At 34.8% G+C, this 14,958-nt stretch overlaps 2 protein-coding genes across 2 annotated transcripts; one reads left to right on the forward strand and one right to left on the reverse strand.

Moving 5' to 3' along the window:
* Positions 1-3,320: 3,320 nt before the first annotated feature.
* Positions 3,321-10,454, forward strand: LOC121247390 (putative inactive cadmium/zinc-transporting ATPase HMA3). Its single transcript, XM_041145748.1, has 9 exons — positions 3,321-3,680; positions 4,965-5,222; positions 5,665-5,762; positions 6,943-7,198; positions 7,306-7,443; positions 7,926-8,253; positions 8,387-8,589; positions 8,675-8,868; positions 9,246-10,454. Exons 1-9 carry the CDS (start codon positions 3,500-3,502, stop codon positions 10,452-10,454), a joined length of 2,865 nt encoding a protein of 954 aa, XP_041001682.1. The 5' UTR covers positions 3,321-3,499.
* A 1,152-nt stretch (positions 10,455-11,606) lies between these two features.
* On the reverse strand, positions 11,607-12,863 carry LOC121247391 (F-box protein DOR-like). Its single transcript, XM_041145749.1, has one exon. It carries the CDS (start codon positions 12,861-12,863, stop codon positions 11,607-11,609), a length of 1,257 nt encoding a protein of 418 aa, XP_041001683.1.
* Between the last annotated feature and the right edge of the window lie 2,095 nt (positions 12,864-14,958).

A 14,958-nucleotide genomic window follows, 5' to 3' on the forward strand; every position in this document is an offset into this window, starting at 1 on the left:
CGGTTGAAATTTTATATCTAGACTTCAAAAATCCAAATACTTTCTGGGTTCGAGACTTTCTTCACAAAATAACAAAGGAAAATGCTATATCTTCCGCTGGAGACTAGCGATGTATTTTGATGTGTACGAGACTTTCTTCACAAATATCGCATATTCTATTTAAAAAATATAAATAAATATGGTATCGAAAAAGTCTATTTTTTTCGTCCAAACGAAACTTTTCGCGTCTAAGAAGAGCCAATGGGTGACAATTGACAAAAGAGCATAAGAGAAGCGACTGGTTACTCTTCGTAGACAAAAATATCGAATTGACAGCAGTTGGTCCAACTGAACAGTTGGGGACAAAAATCTGAATTTTCTCCCCCGCCTTTTGAGTGAATCATAACACATGTTTCTTCTTCAATTTAGGTCCGATTTCATTGTTCTTTGGAAACAAGTTCTATTTGTTAGCTACACTTCAAATGGACTCTACGTTTCATTTTCCATTATTTCACAAATAATGAAAAAGTTTATATAAATATATACAAAAAATGATAGTTCACTTCTAGAATGTACAAAGTCCAGGGTACTTCTTTTAAAAAAATAGAGTCCACACTCTTAGATTCCATTTGGATTCGAAAAATATTTCATCTCATCTCATCATTATAACTTTTTCAAATTCTCATACAAAATATAATAAACAATTCAACTTTTTCAAATCTCAATAATATACTAACAATATTTTTTTTAACTTTCATTTTTTATCTAAAACTATTTCATCTCATTTTTAAATCCAAACCAATTTTTAAAATATATCTAATATTACTCAATATATATATATATATATGCACACGGACACACATTTGGGATGCATGTATTACAAAGTACCTTATGCCCCTCTCACTAGAAAAGCAAGTTAACAAAGGAAAGTAGGAGTGAGCACCGATCCAATCAGGGTTGAAATCTCTTAAATTCGACTCTGACTTGTTAGAGCGAGGTCTAATTTGAACTTTTTTTGAACTTCATATTTATCTCATTTTTAAACATTACATTTTTGTAGACTTTCAAATTTCAAGTTTATTAAAAACATAACCAAAACTCTTTGAATAAGAACAATACGATGTTCCTGTTAATGGTCATTCCACATCAATATTTATAGTAAATATTTAATTATAAAAATGTATTAAAAGTAAATATAATAGGAGCCCAATAACAAAGTACAAAAATCAAAGGTTTAAAATTAAGCTACTACCTTCTATGCCATATCAGTTACAAGTGTCTAACTTATTTATAACTTATTTATACACTAGACTTATTTCTACAATCTAATTATATGTTATTATACTTTTGTAAATTAGTATTATGTATTATTAACTTATTATGCTAAATTTATTAGTTATTTCTATTCTAATGTCAAATTTATTTGTATACTAGACTTTCTAGTGCCTAATTAAATGTTATTATATTTTAATAAATTAGTATTATATGTTATTAACTTATTATGCTATACTTATTTCAATACTAGTATACTTATTTCTATACTTGATTATGTATGGTACTAATACTATAACATTTACATATATTAAACTATTATTAATCTATTTATATTATAGTATAAGTATATTATTTTATAATAATTAGCTTATATTAGTATATTATTGAATTTTATTTTACTATGTAAGATGTGACACATTTATCACTATTACATGATAAAGAATCGTTCAATAAAGGATTAACTAATGGTAATAAATATGTTACATATTACATTTTAGAATGAAAGTGAGATGATAGTGTAATGTACAGAATTTTCCATAATATATGTACAATATCAGAATCGGATTCGAAGTTGGAGTCATAGCATAAAGTTAGAGTTGATTTGGTGACCCCTCCAACTCTGACTGAAAAACTAAAAAACAAATCCGACCCCCACTTCATTTTATCAAAGTAGAATTCGAATTCGAAATCGAATTTTTGGATTTTTATTTAGCCCTAGAGAAAAGGAGAAACTCCGACTTCTCTCGACTCTCTCGTCTTCCTATCCTACTTTGAATTTGACATTCTCTTACTCACCTTCTCCTTTGAATTCAAGGCTCGAAAAATGGGAATCGAGCAAGGACTTATTCAATAAATCGGACGATTTAACAAATTGAATCAGGTGACATGACAATTTTGATTAAGATATTTCAATGTTGATAAAAAAAAAGTATAAAAAATCATATTTGATGCACTTTAAGCATTTTATATAATGTATAAAAGAGTATAAAATATAAATTCATTCATTAGTTTCAATAAAAATATAATATGAATCTAAATAGTTTCAATAAATATGTAATTTATGTATTTAACCTCAATTGTTGATATTTTTGTTTTATATACGAAAAAGATAAAGACCATTAAGTTATAAACACAAGACAAATATAGTATTTTATGCACAACAATAAGTTTTATATAAAATAATAATTCATCTCCTTAACTTTTTGTTCAACTAAAAAAATAAAGAACTATATGTGTTATCTTTTTCATGTGATTCTTATTGAATACAATAATAAAAAAGTTAATATATATTTAGTTCTATCATATTAGTATACAAGAAATTAAAAAAAAAAAAAAAGTTAGCTGTTAAACAACTTCCAAAATAAATACAGTTTTAAAACGGTTGAAATCAGTTTAAAATCGGCTTGAATCGATCAATTGAAACGGTTCATTCAAAATGTTCACTAAAATCGAATCTTTTTCGGACCCTTTGAATTTGACCTTATTTTGATTGGTTTTTTTTTTTTTTTTTTTTTTTTTTGGGTTCTTGGGGTGATCTCTGCGTATTATCCGATTGTGTAGTTATTTGTTCTCTTATTTTCCTCCATTTTTGCCCGGAAGCTAATCCTCTGATCTTTCACCGTCCCCCAGCTCACAGCCACCAAGCACTGCTTCGCGAATCTGTAAGCCTGCCGATCCATTATTCCAAATCTGCAGATCATCCCTTCATCATCTGCGTGAGCTCCATGCGCCGCTCCATTCGGCAGCAGCAGTTAAAAAAAATACTAAAAAACAAATAGCATGAAGGTCACAATGGCATATTCAAAACAAAACAACGTCAAACTGATTTATAAAATTAGAATATCTTTTTGCAAGTTCTTCTGTCATGGTTAAACTGCCCCTGCAACACGACGAACATTTTAAACACAGCACCAAAAAACAATGGACGTTGCGTCTCCAAGCTATCCTCGATAATATATTTATATTTAAAAAGATGGAAGCCCCAAGTCAAACTCAACACAGAGGCACCAAGTCAAAACTCCAAAAACTCCCGCAATTCGTCTTCCTCCGCTTCAAAAGGTTCTTCTTTTTTCTCTGTTCTTTCCCCTTCCGCATGTTTGGGAACTCTTTCGTCGAATACTTCTTTTTCAACCTCTCTCTGTCTCTGTTTTCCTTTTTTGTTTTTGGTTCAATTTGTTAGTTCGGTACCAGACTAATATATTCTCCTCTTCCTCTTCTTCTTTCTCTGGAAGTACCACGTAGAAATATGGCTGAAAACTTGAAGAAAAGCTACTTTGAGGTGTTGGGTCTTTGCTGTGCATCAGAGGTAACATTGGTTGAGAGGATTCTGAAATCGCTCAATGGGGTCAAAGAAATTTCAGTGATCCTACCGACAAAAACGTTAATTGTTGTCCATGACACTGTTTTCATATCTGAGATTCAAGTCGGTACGTGCATTACCCTTTTCCCTGTAAATTGATAACATAAAAAATGATTGGATGTTCCAGTCCAAACGTATTCAGTCTATTCAGTCTATTACGCATGATGGCCCTGTTAGTCTAACGCCATTGCTACCATAGTTTGATTGACCAGAAAAGAAAACACAGCACTAAGTCTTTGCTACCTTGACGTTGGTGTTGGAATCTCCATTGTCCACCGGCATGTCTCTGATGTAAAATGATAAGGCGAAAACACAGTCCAAGCATGTTAGTTTTGCTCTGGATTTGCTAATATAACTTCTCTTGATGATAACAACTTCGGAAGTTTAAATGTATAGTACGGATGATAATTTGTTTCTTGGTTCAAAAAGAAACACCATAGCTCAACAAAGAGTACACACTGTACTCTCTCTTCGCTCTGCTTTCCCAGAATTCTCTCTAATTCCATGAACCCTCACTGATGCTCGAGCTGTTACCATGGTAGCCTTTTTATACACACTTAGAGGCTCAAAGGACTGGCATGCGTGCTTGCTACTTTGGCCCATTGCTCGCTGCAAGTTAACAGATTTCAGTACTATAGTATCACTGCAACAAGCCATCAGCCCAGCGCATGCAGAGGGCTTCTGCCTTCAAAATCGCAGCCTCATATCAGTGAGTTATTAACCTAACATCTCAGCACCTTGCAGCCCTTGATCATTGCCTTGAGTTATATGGCAAGGCAAACAGGTCACTTATCCACTCTTCTTCTGCCTGCTAGTCGATCCAGCCAGCCAGCAAGGCTTTCTATTCAATGCCCTTGGTGTCTAGTTTCTTTTGAGAAGCCCATCACTGTTCATTCCAGCCCTTGGACCGCACATATGAGAGGAGAGCTTAGCCTGAGCCATTGCCACCTCCCCACTTCTCCTTGCTCATCCCAACAGCATCATCACCACCAACGTCATCGGGTAGCAGTCAAACTTGCAAAAATCCATGCACAGTCAGCCAAATCCATGTGCAGCTGCACATCCTACCAAAGTTTCACTCGAGTCAGCCCTTCAAGCCAGAACCAGTGACCAATCCACACTAGGTAGCACCACTTGCTGAGTGATTTTGAGCTCCAACTCAAAGCACACATCCAGTGCATTGCATGCCTTTCTCATGCATACAAGTCTTATGGTTAGCATATGTGCAAGGTGCCACCACACGCCACTGAGGCAGCTGAGTGACAGGCTGACAGCTATGACAGCATGTGTGTACCTAATATGTGTAGGTTGTTTTATTTTTATTTTTATTTATTTTTACGTATAATGTCAGTTGACGCACTGAATAAAGCAAGGCTGGAAGCTACTGTTAGACCAAAGGAAGAGAGCAGTTTCCAGAACAGATGGCCAGCCCCATCTACAATGGTTTGTGGCTTATTACTTGCACTGTCCTTTTTGAAGTATATTTATCATCCATTGGGATGGTTGGCTCTTGCTGCGGTTATTGTTGGCCTCCCCTCACTCGTGTTGAGAAGCATAGCATCCATCCGAAACCTTACTCTCAACATCAACATTCTTGTTCTCATGGCAGGTAATGGTTTAAGGAAACTAGATTTGATTTTCTTATGCCTTTTAGTATAACTATGTATAATCCAATCATTGAAATATAATAAAACAGGGGGAGAGAGAGAGAGATTGGCTCAATAAAGGAAGTGAATGTTTACCTAAACCAATATGTCAATTCTTCATCATATTCTGAAAGATGAATCTTTAGGATGAACTTTAAACAGCCATTCAGTGGCCTAGAATTTAGAAATGTTATATTTTAAGGTTGAATAGGTATCATTATGAGTGATGCAAATTTGCAGCCTTAGCTTAAGATAATTCGGCTTTAAGTATCATACTTAATGCTGCATTCCGTGCAACAGACTGGGAAAAGTCAAGAACAAAAAAAGAAAGAAGCAGATAAAAAGAGATTGTAAGAAAGAACTACATAGTAACATGTCTTACATTACATCTTTGATGCTTTCTAGTGGTGGGGACGCTTGCTCTACAAGATTATTGGGAAGCTGGTACTGTTGTCTTTCTGTACTCCATTGCTCAGTGGCTTGAGTCAAGAGCAAGTTACAAGGTCTGCTACCAATTCTCTCTCTCTTTTCACTCACATACACACATTTAATTAACATGACCTGCTAATTAAATGGCCTATCTCTGTTCTTTGTTTCACCTATAATAAAGGTTAGCTAATCAAGCTACCTTGAGAAGCACATACCAAAAGTACATGTCTGAAAAGTTCTTTTTTCCCATCCATCACGCAGTTACGCACAAAAGTACCATAGTAACAGCATCTTAACACATGAACACGGTCAGCTTTTAACAAAGGAGAAGAAAAGATTGTCTTTGTTGGATCACCTGTAAATCCCCATCTCACTTCCTTGCTTTTGTTGTGTGTTTCTGGTGGTCACTTAATCATAAAACCACATCATCGCCTGGTATTAAAAAAACCAATTGATGCCAATCAACATTTTCGAGCATGCCTCAAACTATGTCCAAGTATTGATAGGATAATAAACTCCTGACATGGAGGCCATAGATATAGTATTTGCTGCATTTGCTTTGTGCTATCACGGACACTCGCAGCACTTCAAGTCTTAACTGCTTCATTAGATCTTTCTACATGAGAGTGCCAACTATATTCTAAATTTAATTCCTTATTGTGAATTGAATCCTAATATTACTGGAATTCAACCATGTGACCCAAAGGTTTAGCAGCATAAATGATTTTGGCTTTAGTATACTATCTCTCAACATATTTTGAATAATTTAGCTGTTGGTTTCATCCATTTATTAGGGGATTGGCTTATCAAAAAATTTTGAAGTAATGCTACAACTGAAATTTTTTGGGTAATATAGATTTAAGCTTTGGGTACTATATTACTATTCGAGGACAAAAAGAAGGGTTATCATAACAAAGAGGAAAAAAATCCGCTAAGGAAAAAGCTAAAACTTTGAACAAGGCATCTATTTATCACTTAAAGACTTCTTGAGGCCCATAGTTCCTATATCCCACTGATAATATAAATGATCTCTGGAGCTTAAGTTCCTATGATACCCTGATAACAACAATCCCTCTGGGACTTCCTGTTTATGAATATTGTTGATTGTTCAAATTTGTGTACTTGGGCTATACCTATCCTTATTAATAATATCGCTCACTTATTAAAAAAAAAAAGTTCTAAATTCATGGTACACTCAATTTCTGCATTGGTTTAACAAATTTATGTCCTTCATTTCAACAATGCACCTCATAGGCTATGGCTACAATGTCATCTTTAATGAGCATGGCTCCTCAAAAAGCCACAATAGCTGAAACTGGAGAACATGTTGATGTCAATGTTGTTGAGTTGGACACAGTCCTTGCAGTCAAAGCTGGCAATGTTATTCCCCTTGATGGAGTTATTGTGGAGGGGAAATGTGAAGTTGATGAAAAGATGCTGACTGGAGAATCATTTCCTGTCACCAAAGAATTGTATTCACCTGTTTTAGCTGGCACTATCAACATAAATGGTTGATCATCCTACCTTTCATTATTCATATTTTAGTTAAAAGAACAAATTGGAATGTTTTCTGCTTATAGTTTGGAACTTGTTTTCTTTTCTCTTTTTCTCTTTCAGGTTATATTAATTTAAAAACTACAGCTTTAGCAAAAGACTCTGTTGTGGCAAGAATGGCAAAGTTAGTGGAAGAGGCCCACAAGAAGAAGTCTAAAACTCAGAGATTCATAGACAATTGTGCAAAGTACTATATTCCCGGTTAGTCGCTGTCATCTATGCAAAATGCCATCACCCCCTTTTGAATTGAGACTTGAATGATTTCTTTGGTGAGATGCAGATGCCCAGGAAAGGTGAAGAACATCAGTGTATCATTGTCTAATATAATTTCATTTACTAGGGAAAACAAAGATGATTTTTCTGAAAGTACAAAAAAAAAATATATATTTTCATGAATTAAACAGCATATAGACATAATTAAACAGAGTAGTCATTCATCTTCGTGAAACTAGGTGCTGCCTGCTTCTTGGGAAGTAAATCAGAAGCCGTAGATTTTTTCGCTAGAAATTGTAAAGAAGTTTGAGTGCTGTATGAAGCTACACAACCTCAAAAGCTCATGATAAAAGATCCTCAAGATATTTCTCTTTGCAGTTTGATGCTTTACGTACAGAGAAAAAAGTATATGTACATGCTATAGTTCACTAATATTTCTTTTTCACACATTTTCCTATGTAATTTTGCAGTAGTTATGCTAATATCATGTGCCCTTGCTGTGATTCCGGCCGCACTCAGACTTCCTAACGAAAATAGATGGTTTCATCTCGCAATAGTAGTGCTTGTAAGTACGTGTCCATGTGCACTTATCCTCTCTACACCTGTTGCAATTTTTTGTGCACTTTCAAAGGCTGCAACAAATGGACTTCTAGTCAAAGGTGGAGATTATCTTGAAATTCTTGCAAGGGTTAAGATTGCAGCTTTTGACAAAACTGGGACAATAACAAGGGGAGAGTTTGTAGTGACGGATTTTCGGGCTATTAATGATGATGTTAGCTTGAGCACATTACTCCACTGGTAAAAAAATGTTCATTACAATTTTATTCTTTGGTAACTTTTTCATATATGAACTCACAAGAAAAAAAACGAAAGACAATGATATGTGGTTTTTGAATAAGAAAAAGTAAAAACAGTTGTAAAAATTGCACAGGGTTTCAAGCATTGAGAGTAAATCAAGTCACCCAATGGCAGCTGCACTTGTTGACTACGCACGATTACACTCCATTGAGCCAAAGCCTGAGAATGTGGAAGACTTTCAAAACTTTCCTGGTGAAGGAGTGTTCGGGAAAATTGACGGGCACGATATCTATATTGGAAACAGGAGAATTGGTTTAAGATCTGGGCACGGGACAGGTAGAATCAATTGTCTCTTTATTCAAAACTTATTTCCTGCAATTCCAGTCGTTACTGATGATTTTATCCTTGTTCTGTATTACAGTAGAATCTCATAAGATGAAAGGAAATACAGATGGTTATGTATACTCTGGAACAACTCTAGTTGGAATATTCAGCCTCTCTGATAGTTGTCGATCTGGGGCCATGGAGGCAATTGAAGAGATGACGTCGTTGGGGATTAAATCTGTCATGCTTACAGGCGATAGTCATACTGCAGCGATGCTTGCACAAGATCAGGTTGAAAATAAGTTACCAATCAACCAAATCTAATCATGTCTTGGTGTTATTGTTCTTCTTTATATGTTTCTGCACATAAGGAATATTGATGGGTTTCCAATTACATAAAAATCGGCTTAACCACTTGGTACCAAATAGCCTTCAGCATGGCCTGCCAATGGATAATATGTAAGGTTTCTGAAATCATTTATGAATTCGGTCAGTTCTCAGTCCGTTCAACCTGACCGAAATTCAAAACTCATAACCATTTTGTGCTCAACCACTTTCCATGTAGCCATGTTTGTTGCTTTAATTTATCCTGCCAATTTTTTTGTAGCATGAGTTTCCAAATGATTTGCAAAGACTTTTTTCATACAATGTATAAACTTTCTATGCAGCTCAACCATGCTCTCGATGTTATCCATTCAGAGCTTCTACCTGCAGACAAGGCACGAATAATTGAGGACTATAAGAAGGAAGGTCCAACAGTCATGATTGGGGATGGCATGAATGATGCTCCTGCATTAGCTACAGCCGATGTTGGCATATCAATGGGAATTTCAGGTTCAGCACTCGCAATGGAGACAGGTCATGTAATTCTCATGTCAAACGACATCCGAAAGATACCAAAAGCCATTCAACTTGCAAGAAGAACACTTAGGAAACTCATTGAGAATGTCATTATATCCATCAGTACTAAAGGTGCTATCCTAGCTTTGGCCTTTGCGGGTTATCCGCTGATTTGGGCAGCAGTTCTCACTGATGTCGGGACATGCTTGATCGTAATTTTGAACAGCATGCTACTGTTGCAAGAGACATCAAAATCTCATGAAGACTTTGCAAGATCCAGCTATGGCACTTTCACTATGACCTCATCTCCGAAGGAAAAAAGCACAACTGCTGTTGGTGGGAAAGGTACTTATGATGGAGGATATCATATCCCTGAGGCAAAGATATGCAATGACAAATGCAGATGCTGTAAGGAAGTCATTCATTATGTGGAGTCTCCAAGTGTAAGCAATCCTACAGACTCTGGACTTCTCGGTGTTAACTTACTGGGGAAACACCAAATAACAAACTTGGTTGGCAGACAAGGAGGAGGCAACAACAAATTCCAAACAGTAAAGCAGTGCAGTGATGGATGTGGTGATAAAGGCCCAAATAACGTGAGAAATTGTGGTCATTCTGATGGAGTTGAATTGGACAATGATGCGTGTACTTGCCTATTGCCTAGACATGAATTGGAACCATGCAACAATGTTGCATCAACTGACAGAGGTTGCTCTAACTGTACAGAAATCAATTGCAAGTATGACAATTTTGAAGACATAGCAGATTCTAGTAAAGTTTGTTATCCCCAAAACAGTGAAGCTCAATCTCAGCAAAGGAAATGTTGCAGCGGATGTGGTGTAGCACAGGGTGCAACCATTATTAATACTGCCTCTACCACTGCTCATGGCCTGGAGATATCTATTGTCACTGATGATTCTATGATTGCAAAGATCAGAGAGTGTTGCAAGCAGTCAGGGGAGCAATGCTGTGGTAAGCTTGAGAGGCAATGTGGAGCTGGTTTTGTGGACAGCTTATCAGAAATTGTGATTAATTAGATGCCAGTACTTCACTACTACGGTTGTGTTCTGCAAACAGATCAGCAGGTTGTTGACTTAATTGTAGACAGTTATTGCCAACTTTGGGTAACTTCAACTTATGCTCCAACTTAATAAGCATGATTTTCTCGTGTTGTCTTATTTTAGCCAGTTGTACTCAATTTTAGGCTAATCCCATGTATGTCGATGATCGGGTCCATTAGACATTGTGAGCATCTTTGGCACTGTGTTTGTTGAAAATGTGAGTAATTAATATCGACTTTGCTAAATTGGATCGGAATTCATTTCCTTTTTGCATGTTCATTTTAGAATATAGGCAATAACTGACCATCGCACATGTATATGCTAATTCTTCAGTAAGAAAATCAACTCATAAAGGCTCCTAATTGGGAACGTACGGCTAGCTTTACCAATTGTTCTCAACTTGTTCTTGATAATAATAGGTACCTATAATAGGTGTATTTTTTTTTTTTTAAATATTAATTCTTTTACTAAATGTATAGATAATTAGCTGTTCCTAATCCTATATATTTTTTAGGAATGGTAATTTCAATTAAGCACCTCTTTTTAAGATCATTTGAGACAATAATGATCTGTTATGATCTTGATCATGATATTTGAAAAATACTATTTCACATCGTATGGTCGTACGTGGTAGTGATTATGAGTTAAACACCTCTTTCTATAAAGGATTAAATGCTGTTCATCACTCCATTATAAATACTATATATATATATATATAGCCATCACAAGAGAAGAACCTCCAGCAGTACCCTAGATGATCTGAACTCCAATCTAAAGAGAATGTCCAACAATAAAATAAAGAGATTATGTAAGAATATTAATGTGTAAGGCAATGGACTGTGTGGCTCATGATATGACACTGATCTCATGCATGGGTTGTCTGGCGTTCGATCGCTTAGTACTCAGTACTCATGGTGCCCAGTAAAAGTTACGTACCACACACACACAAATTACCAGTACCAAGTTCAGCAAAAGCATAGTGCAAAAAACTGGAGAAACCAAATTTAAAAAATAAAAAAACATCGATCCCATCACGTACGCCCTATTGAGACAGACGTACGAATGAGAATGGACAAAAAATCCTATAATTAATTACAATAAGAAAAACGATCGATGTCTCGTTTAGAATTAATGCCTGCTTGGCCACGAAAGAAGGCTGTTGATGTGAACCTGTATCTTGTGGCGGGAGGCTTGATCTAGTAATGTAAGTTTCTCTCTCTTTTGTGTTTTCACATTGTAAGCCAAGATCATTACAGAATTTGATGCTACGAATGCTGCTGCTGCTCCTGCTCTATGAGATTTAACATATTTTATTGTATTAACACAGAACAGCAATTCTTGCTCATCCTCCATCCAACCAATAGGTATCGCATTCTGAGCTTCGTCTTTTTCCAAACCTACATCGATATTGCTGTAAAGTTTAGCCCATTCATTCTGATCCAAGTCCTTCAATATCCATACGTTGTAGTATACCGCAGAAACTCGCACCTCATAGCCTATATAACATAAGTAATTCCCCATGGCCATAAGCCGGCTTCCCTCATAAAGTCCCATTAATTCTTTTGGAATCTGAATGCAGCGAGTGGTTTCATCACGAATGTCAATGGCGTGAATAGAGCAGAACTCCTCTTGGTTGCAACCCCAACACTTAGATACGGAATACAGAAACCCACCAACGCAAATTGGCCGCTGCAGATACAGAAATGGATCATCGAACAATGATGGCGTTCCTTCTTGAGAATTATGTCTATCTATTCTTCTCCATGACATACCTACGCCCACAGTTGCTATCCCCCAATGATATTTCCCCGTCGAGTCCAGACGAGGGTTTATTACCTTGAGTTCCCCAGTTTCAGGGATGAAAGCAATGCTACTGAACCGGTCAAAAGCACAAAGATTTTCGACGGGGCGAGGGAGTTTCATGACTTTCCCGGTAAGAGGATTTGCAACATATAAAGTACCGAAGAAGAGATTATTTCTGGGTTTGAATAGCGCCACTCCCCCAGAACTACCCAAGATTTCCCCATCAAACTCGTGTTCATAATCTGTCAGCTTGAATTTTCCGTTTTTGTACTCGAAGAACCAACAGTTGTCCATGTGACAATCTTGTCGTACGAGTTGCCTAGGTTTTGCATTCGAAACGAAGAGCCCAGGTTTTGCATGTAGCACTTGGTTCCTTACGAAAACAGGATCACGTATTGCATTAACCCAAGTTTTGCAAACGTACCTCGCAGACTGGTGCAAAGTTTCAACAGGAACACGACTGAGAATTTCGATGAGAAGATCCTCGGAAAGATCTGCTATGTCCATGTTTCTGGCGGGTGCTTGGTTGAGATACCAAACGGCCTCCGTGCTAGTGTCCTGTAAGCCTCTTGATTTCTTCATTCTAGCCTTGCACAACCCTAGCCTATGACAAATATATATATATATATATATATATATATATATATATAAGCACAAAACTGAGAGAGAGATAGATCAGAAAGACGGGGAGAGGGGATATATATAAACTCTAATGAAAACCGGCGTTCTGATCTGTCAATCCGGTACTGTTATTCTCCTCTCAGGATTAGGACTCGAGGACTCGGATAATAATTATCAGAATATTACTAGGAAACGACGCTACTATATCATACCCTTCTACCCAATCACAATTACTTTTACAACTCTTAATAAAATAATATTTTAAAATATCTAACAACATCAAATGAAAACAAAAGTCAAACTTAAATTTTTAAAAAATATATTATTTTAATTTATAATTGTAAACAAACGGTTAAGTGATAATAAAACATTACATCTCAACTTATCTTATCTCATCTTATCTCATCTTATTTTATCATTATAATTTTCACAAATTTTTAAATAAAATATAATAAATAATTCAATTTTTTTAAATTTTAAAATAATAATAATATTAAAAAATATATTCTAACAATATTTTATTCAACTTTCATTTAAAACTCTCATCAATCATTTCATCTCACTATCCAAACTCCACCTAAATATCAGTATCTTCTTAGACAATTTTAGGGTTATCGAGAAAAGTGATTCCAGCATTATACCATCGTATAAATTGTACTTTTATTTTTTGTATTTTTTATTTAAATAATTTTTTAAATCTCTTTAAACACTTTGTAAAAGAAATTACAAAGTAAAAAAAAAAAAAAATATATATATATATATATATATAACCGATATATTTTCTCGTTAACTTCTCTAGGTGGGAGAATCATTTTCCTTGTTTTTTTTTTTTTTTTTCATCTTCTGACCACATTTACACCTGGGATTTTTAAGTTCCTTTACAAAGGTTTACAACTCTTTATACAACTAATATTTTAAATAGAGGATATTTCTATAAAAACTAAATATACATACAACTCTTTCGTAACAATTTTATAACTCATTTCCAAACATCTAATGAAATCATGTCATTTCATTAAAAATAAATTTTAATATTATAAAATTACACTTCATTTCATATAGAATTGTAAAATAGTTGTAAATTTATCATTTTTCTTTCATAAAACAATGTTATTTTTATAAGTTATTTTATAAAATAATCCTCACTGTGTAAAAAGTCGTGACAAAAATTAATTGTACGAATGTACATAATCCTTCTTTAGAAAATATTGTCTATAGATAATGTGAAGCTAACAAATAAAGATATTTTTCATCCTAAAGCCTTAATTTTGCATTGGCCAAAAAATACTAAAAATAACCTAATTAATTTTAAGCCAAAACAAACACAAATCTTGCACATTTGCACACTATCCAAACTTGAAATAGTAGAATACCTTTTAAACGGATCGAGATTATTAGGGTACGTACGGACCGAAACAAGGAATTATATATAAAAAAAAAAAAAGAGTTTACTATATACAAGCAAGTTTGTGTACTAATCTGCGTACTAATGTTGTTGCCTTTATATTCTAAATTCAAATTAGCACTGTTTTCAATAAAATTTATTTTTTAACCAATCATATTGAATGGATGCACATATTAATGTACAGAATCACTTGCAATTAGATTTTTCTTAAAAAAAATAGTTGGGCATCGAGAAAAGTGACCCCTCAAAGTGACCAATTTTGTCTTATTATTATTTTTTATATAATTATTAATGAAATATTTTTTAATGAGTTTGTGAACCTTTTTTTTTTCTTTCCACAATGTTTGAAGGAATTTAAAAAATGTTTGAGAAAACTTCAGAAAAAACAGAGAAGTACATTTTACAGTATCCATACAATGCTAGGGTCATCTTGTACTTATATATATTACTAGGTCGGGATAAGGTGCAAAGCACGTTTGCCTAGTTCAGTAAAATATCGATATTTATAAAATGTTAGTTTAGAATATAACATAATCCAACACATATTTACTGTGATACATCATTCTGTGTCATCTTGTACTGCATCAATAGAGATGACGTTGAAATTCTTGTGTTGCTGTTGGTTGAGTCGATTAGGGTCCACCAAAAGTT

Source organism: Juglans microcarpa x Juglans regia, chromosome 1S, assembly GCF_004785595.1.
Source record: "Juglans microcarpa x Juglans regia isolate MS1-56 chromosome 1S, Jm3101_v1.0, whole genome shotgun sequence".
NCBI classification, from domain to species: Eukaryota; Viridiplantae; Streptophyta; class Magnoliopsida; order Fagales; family Juglandaceae; genus Juglans; species Juglans microcarpa x Juglans regia.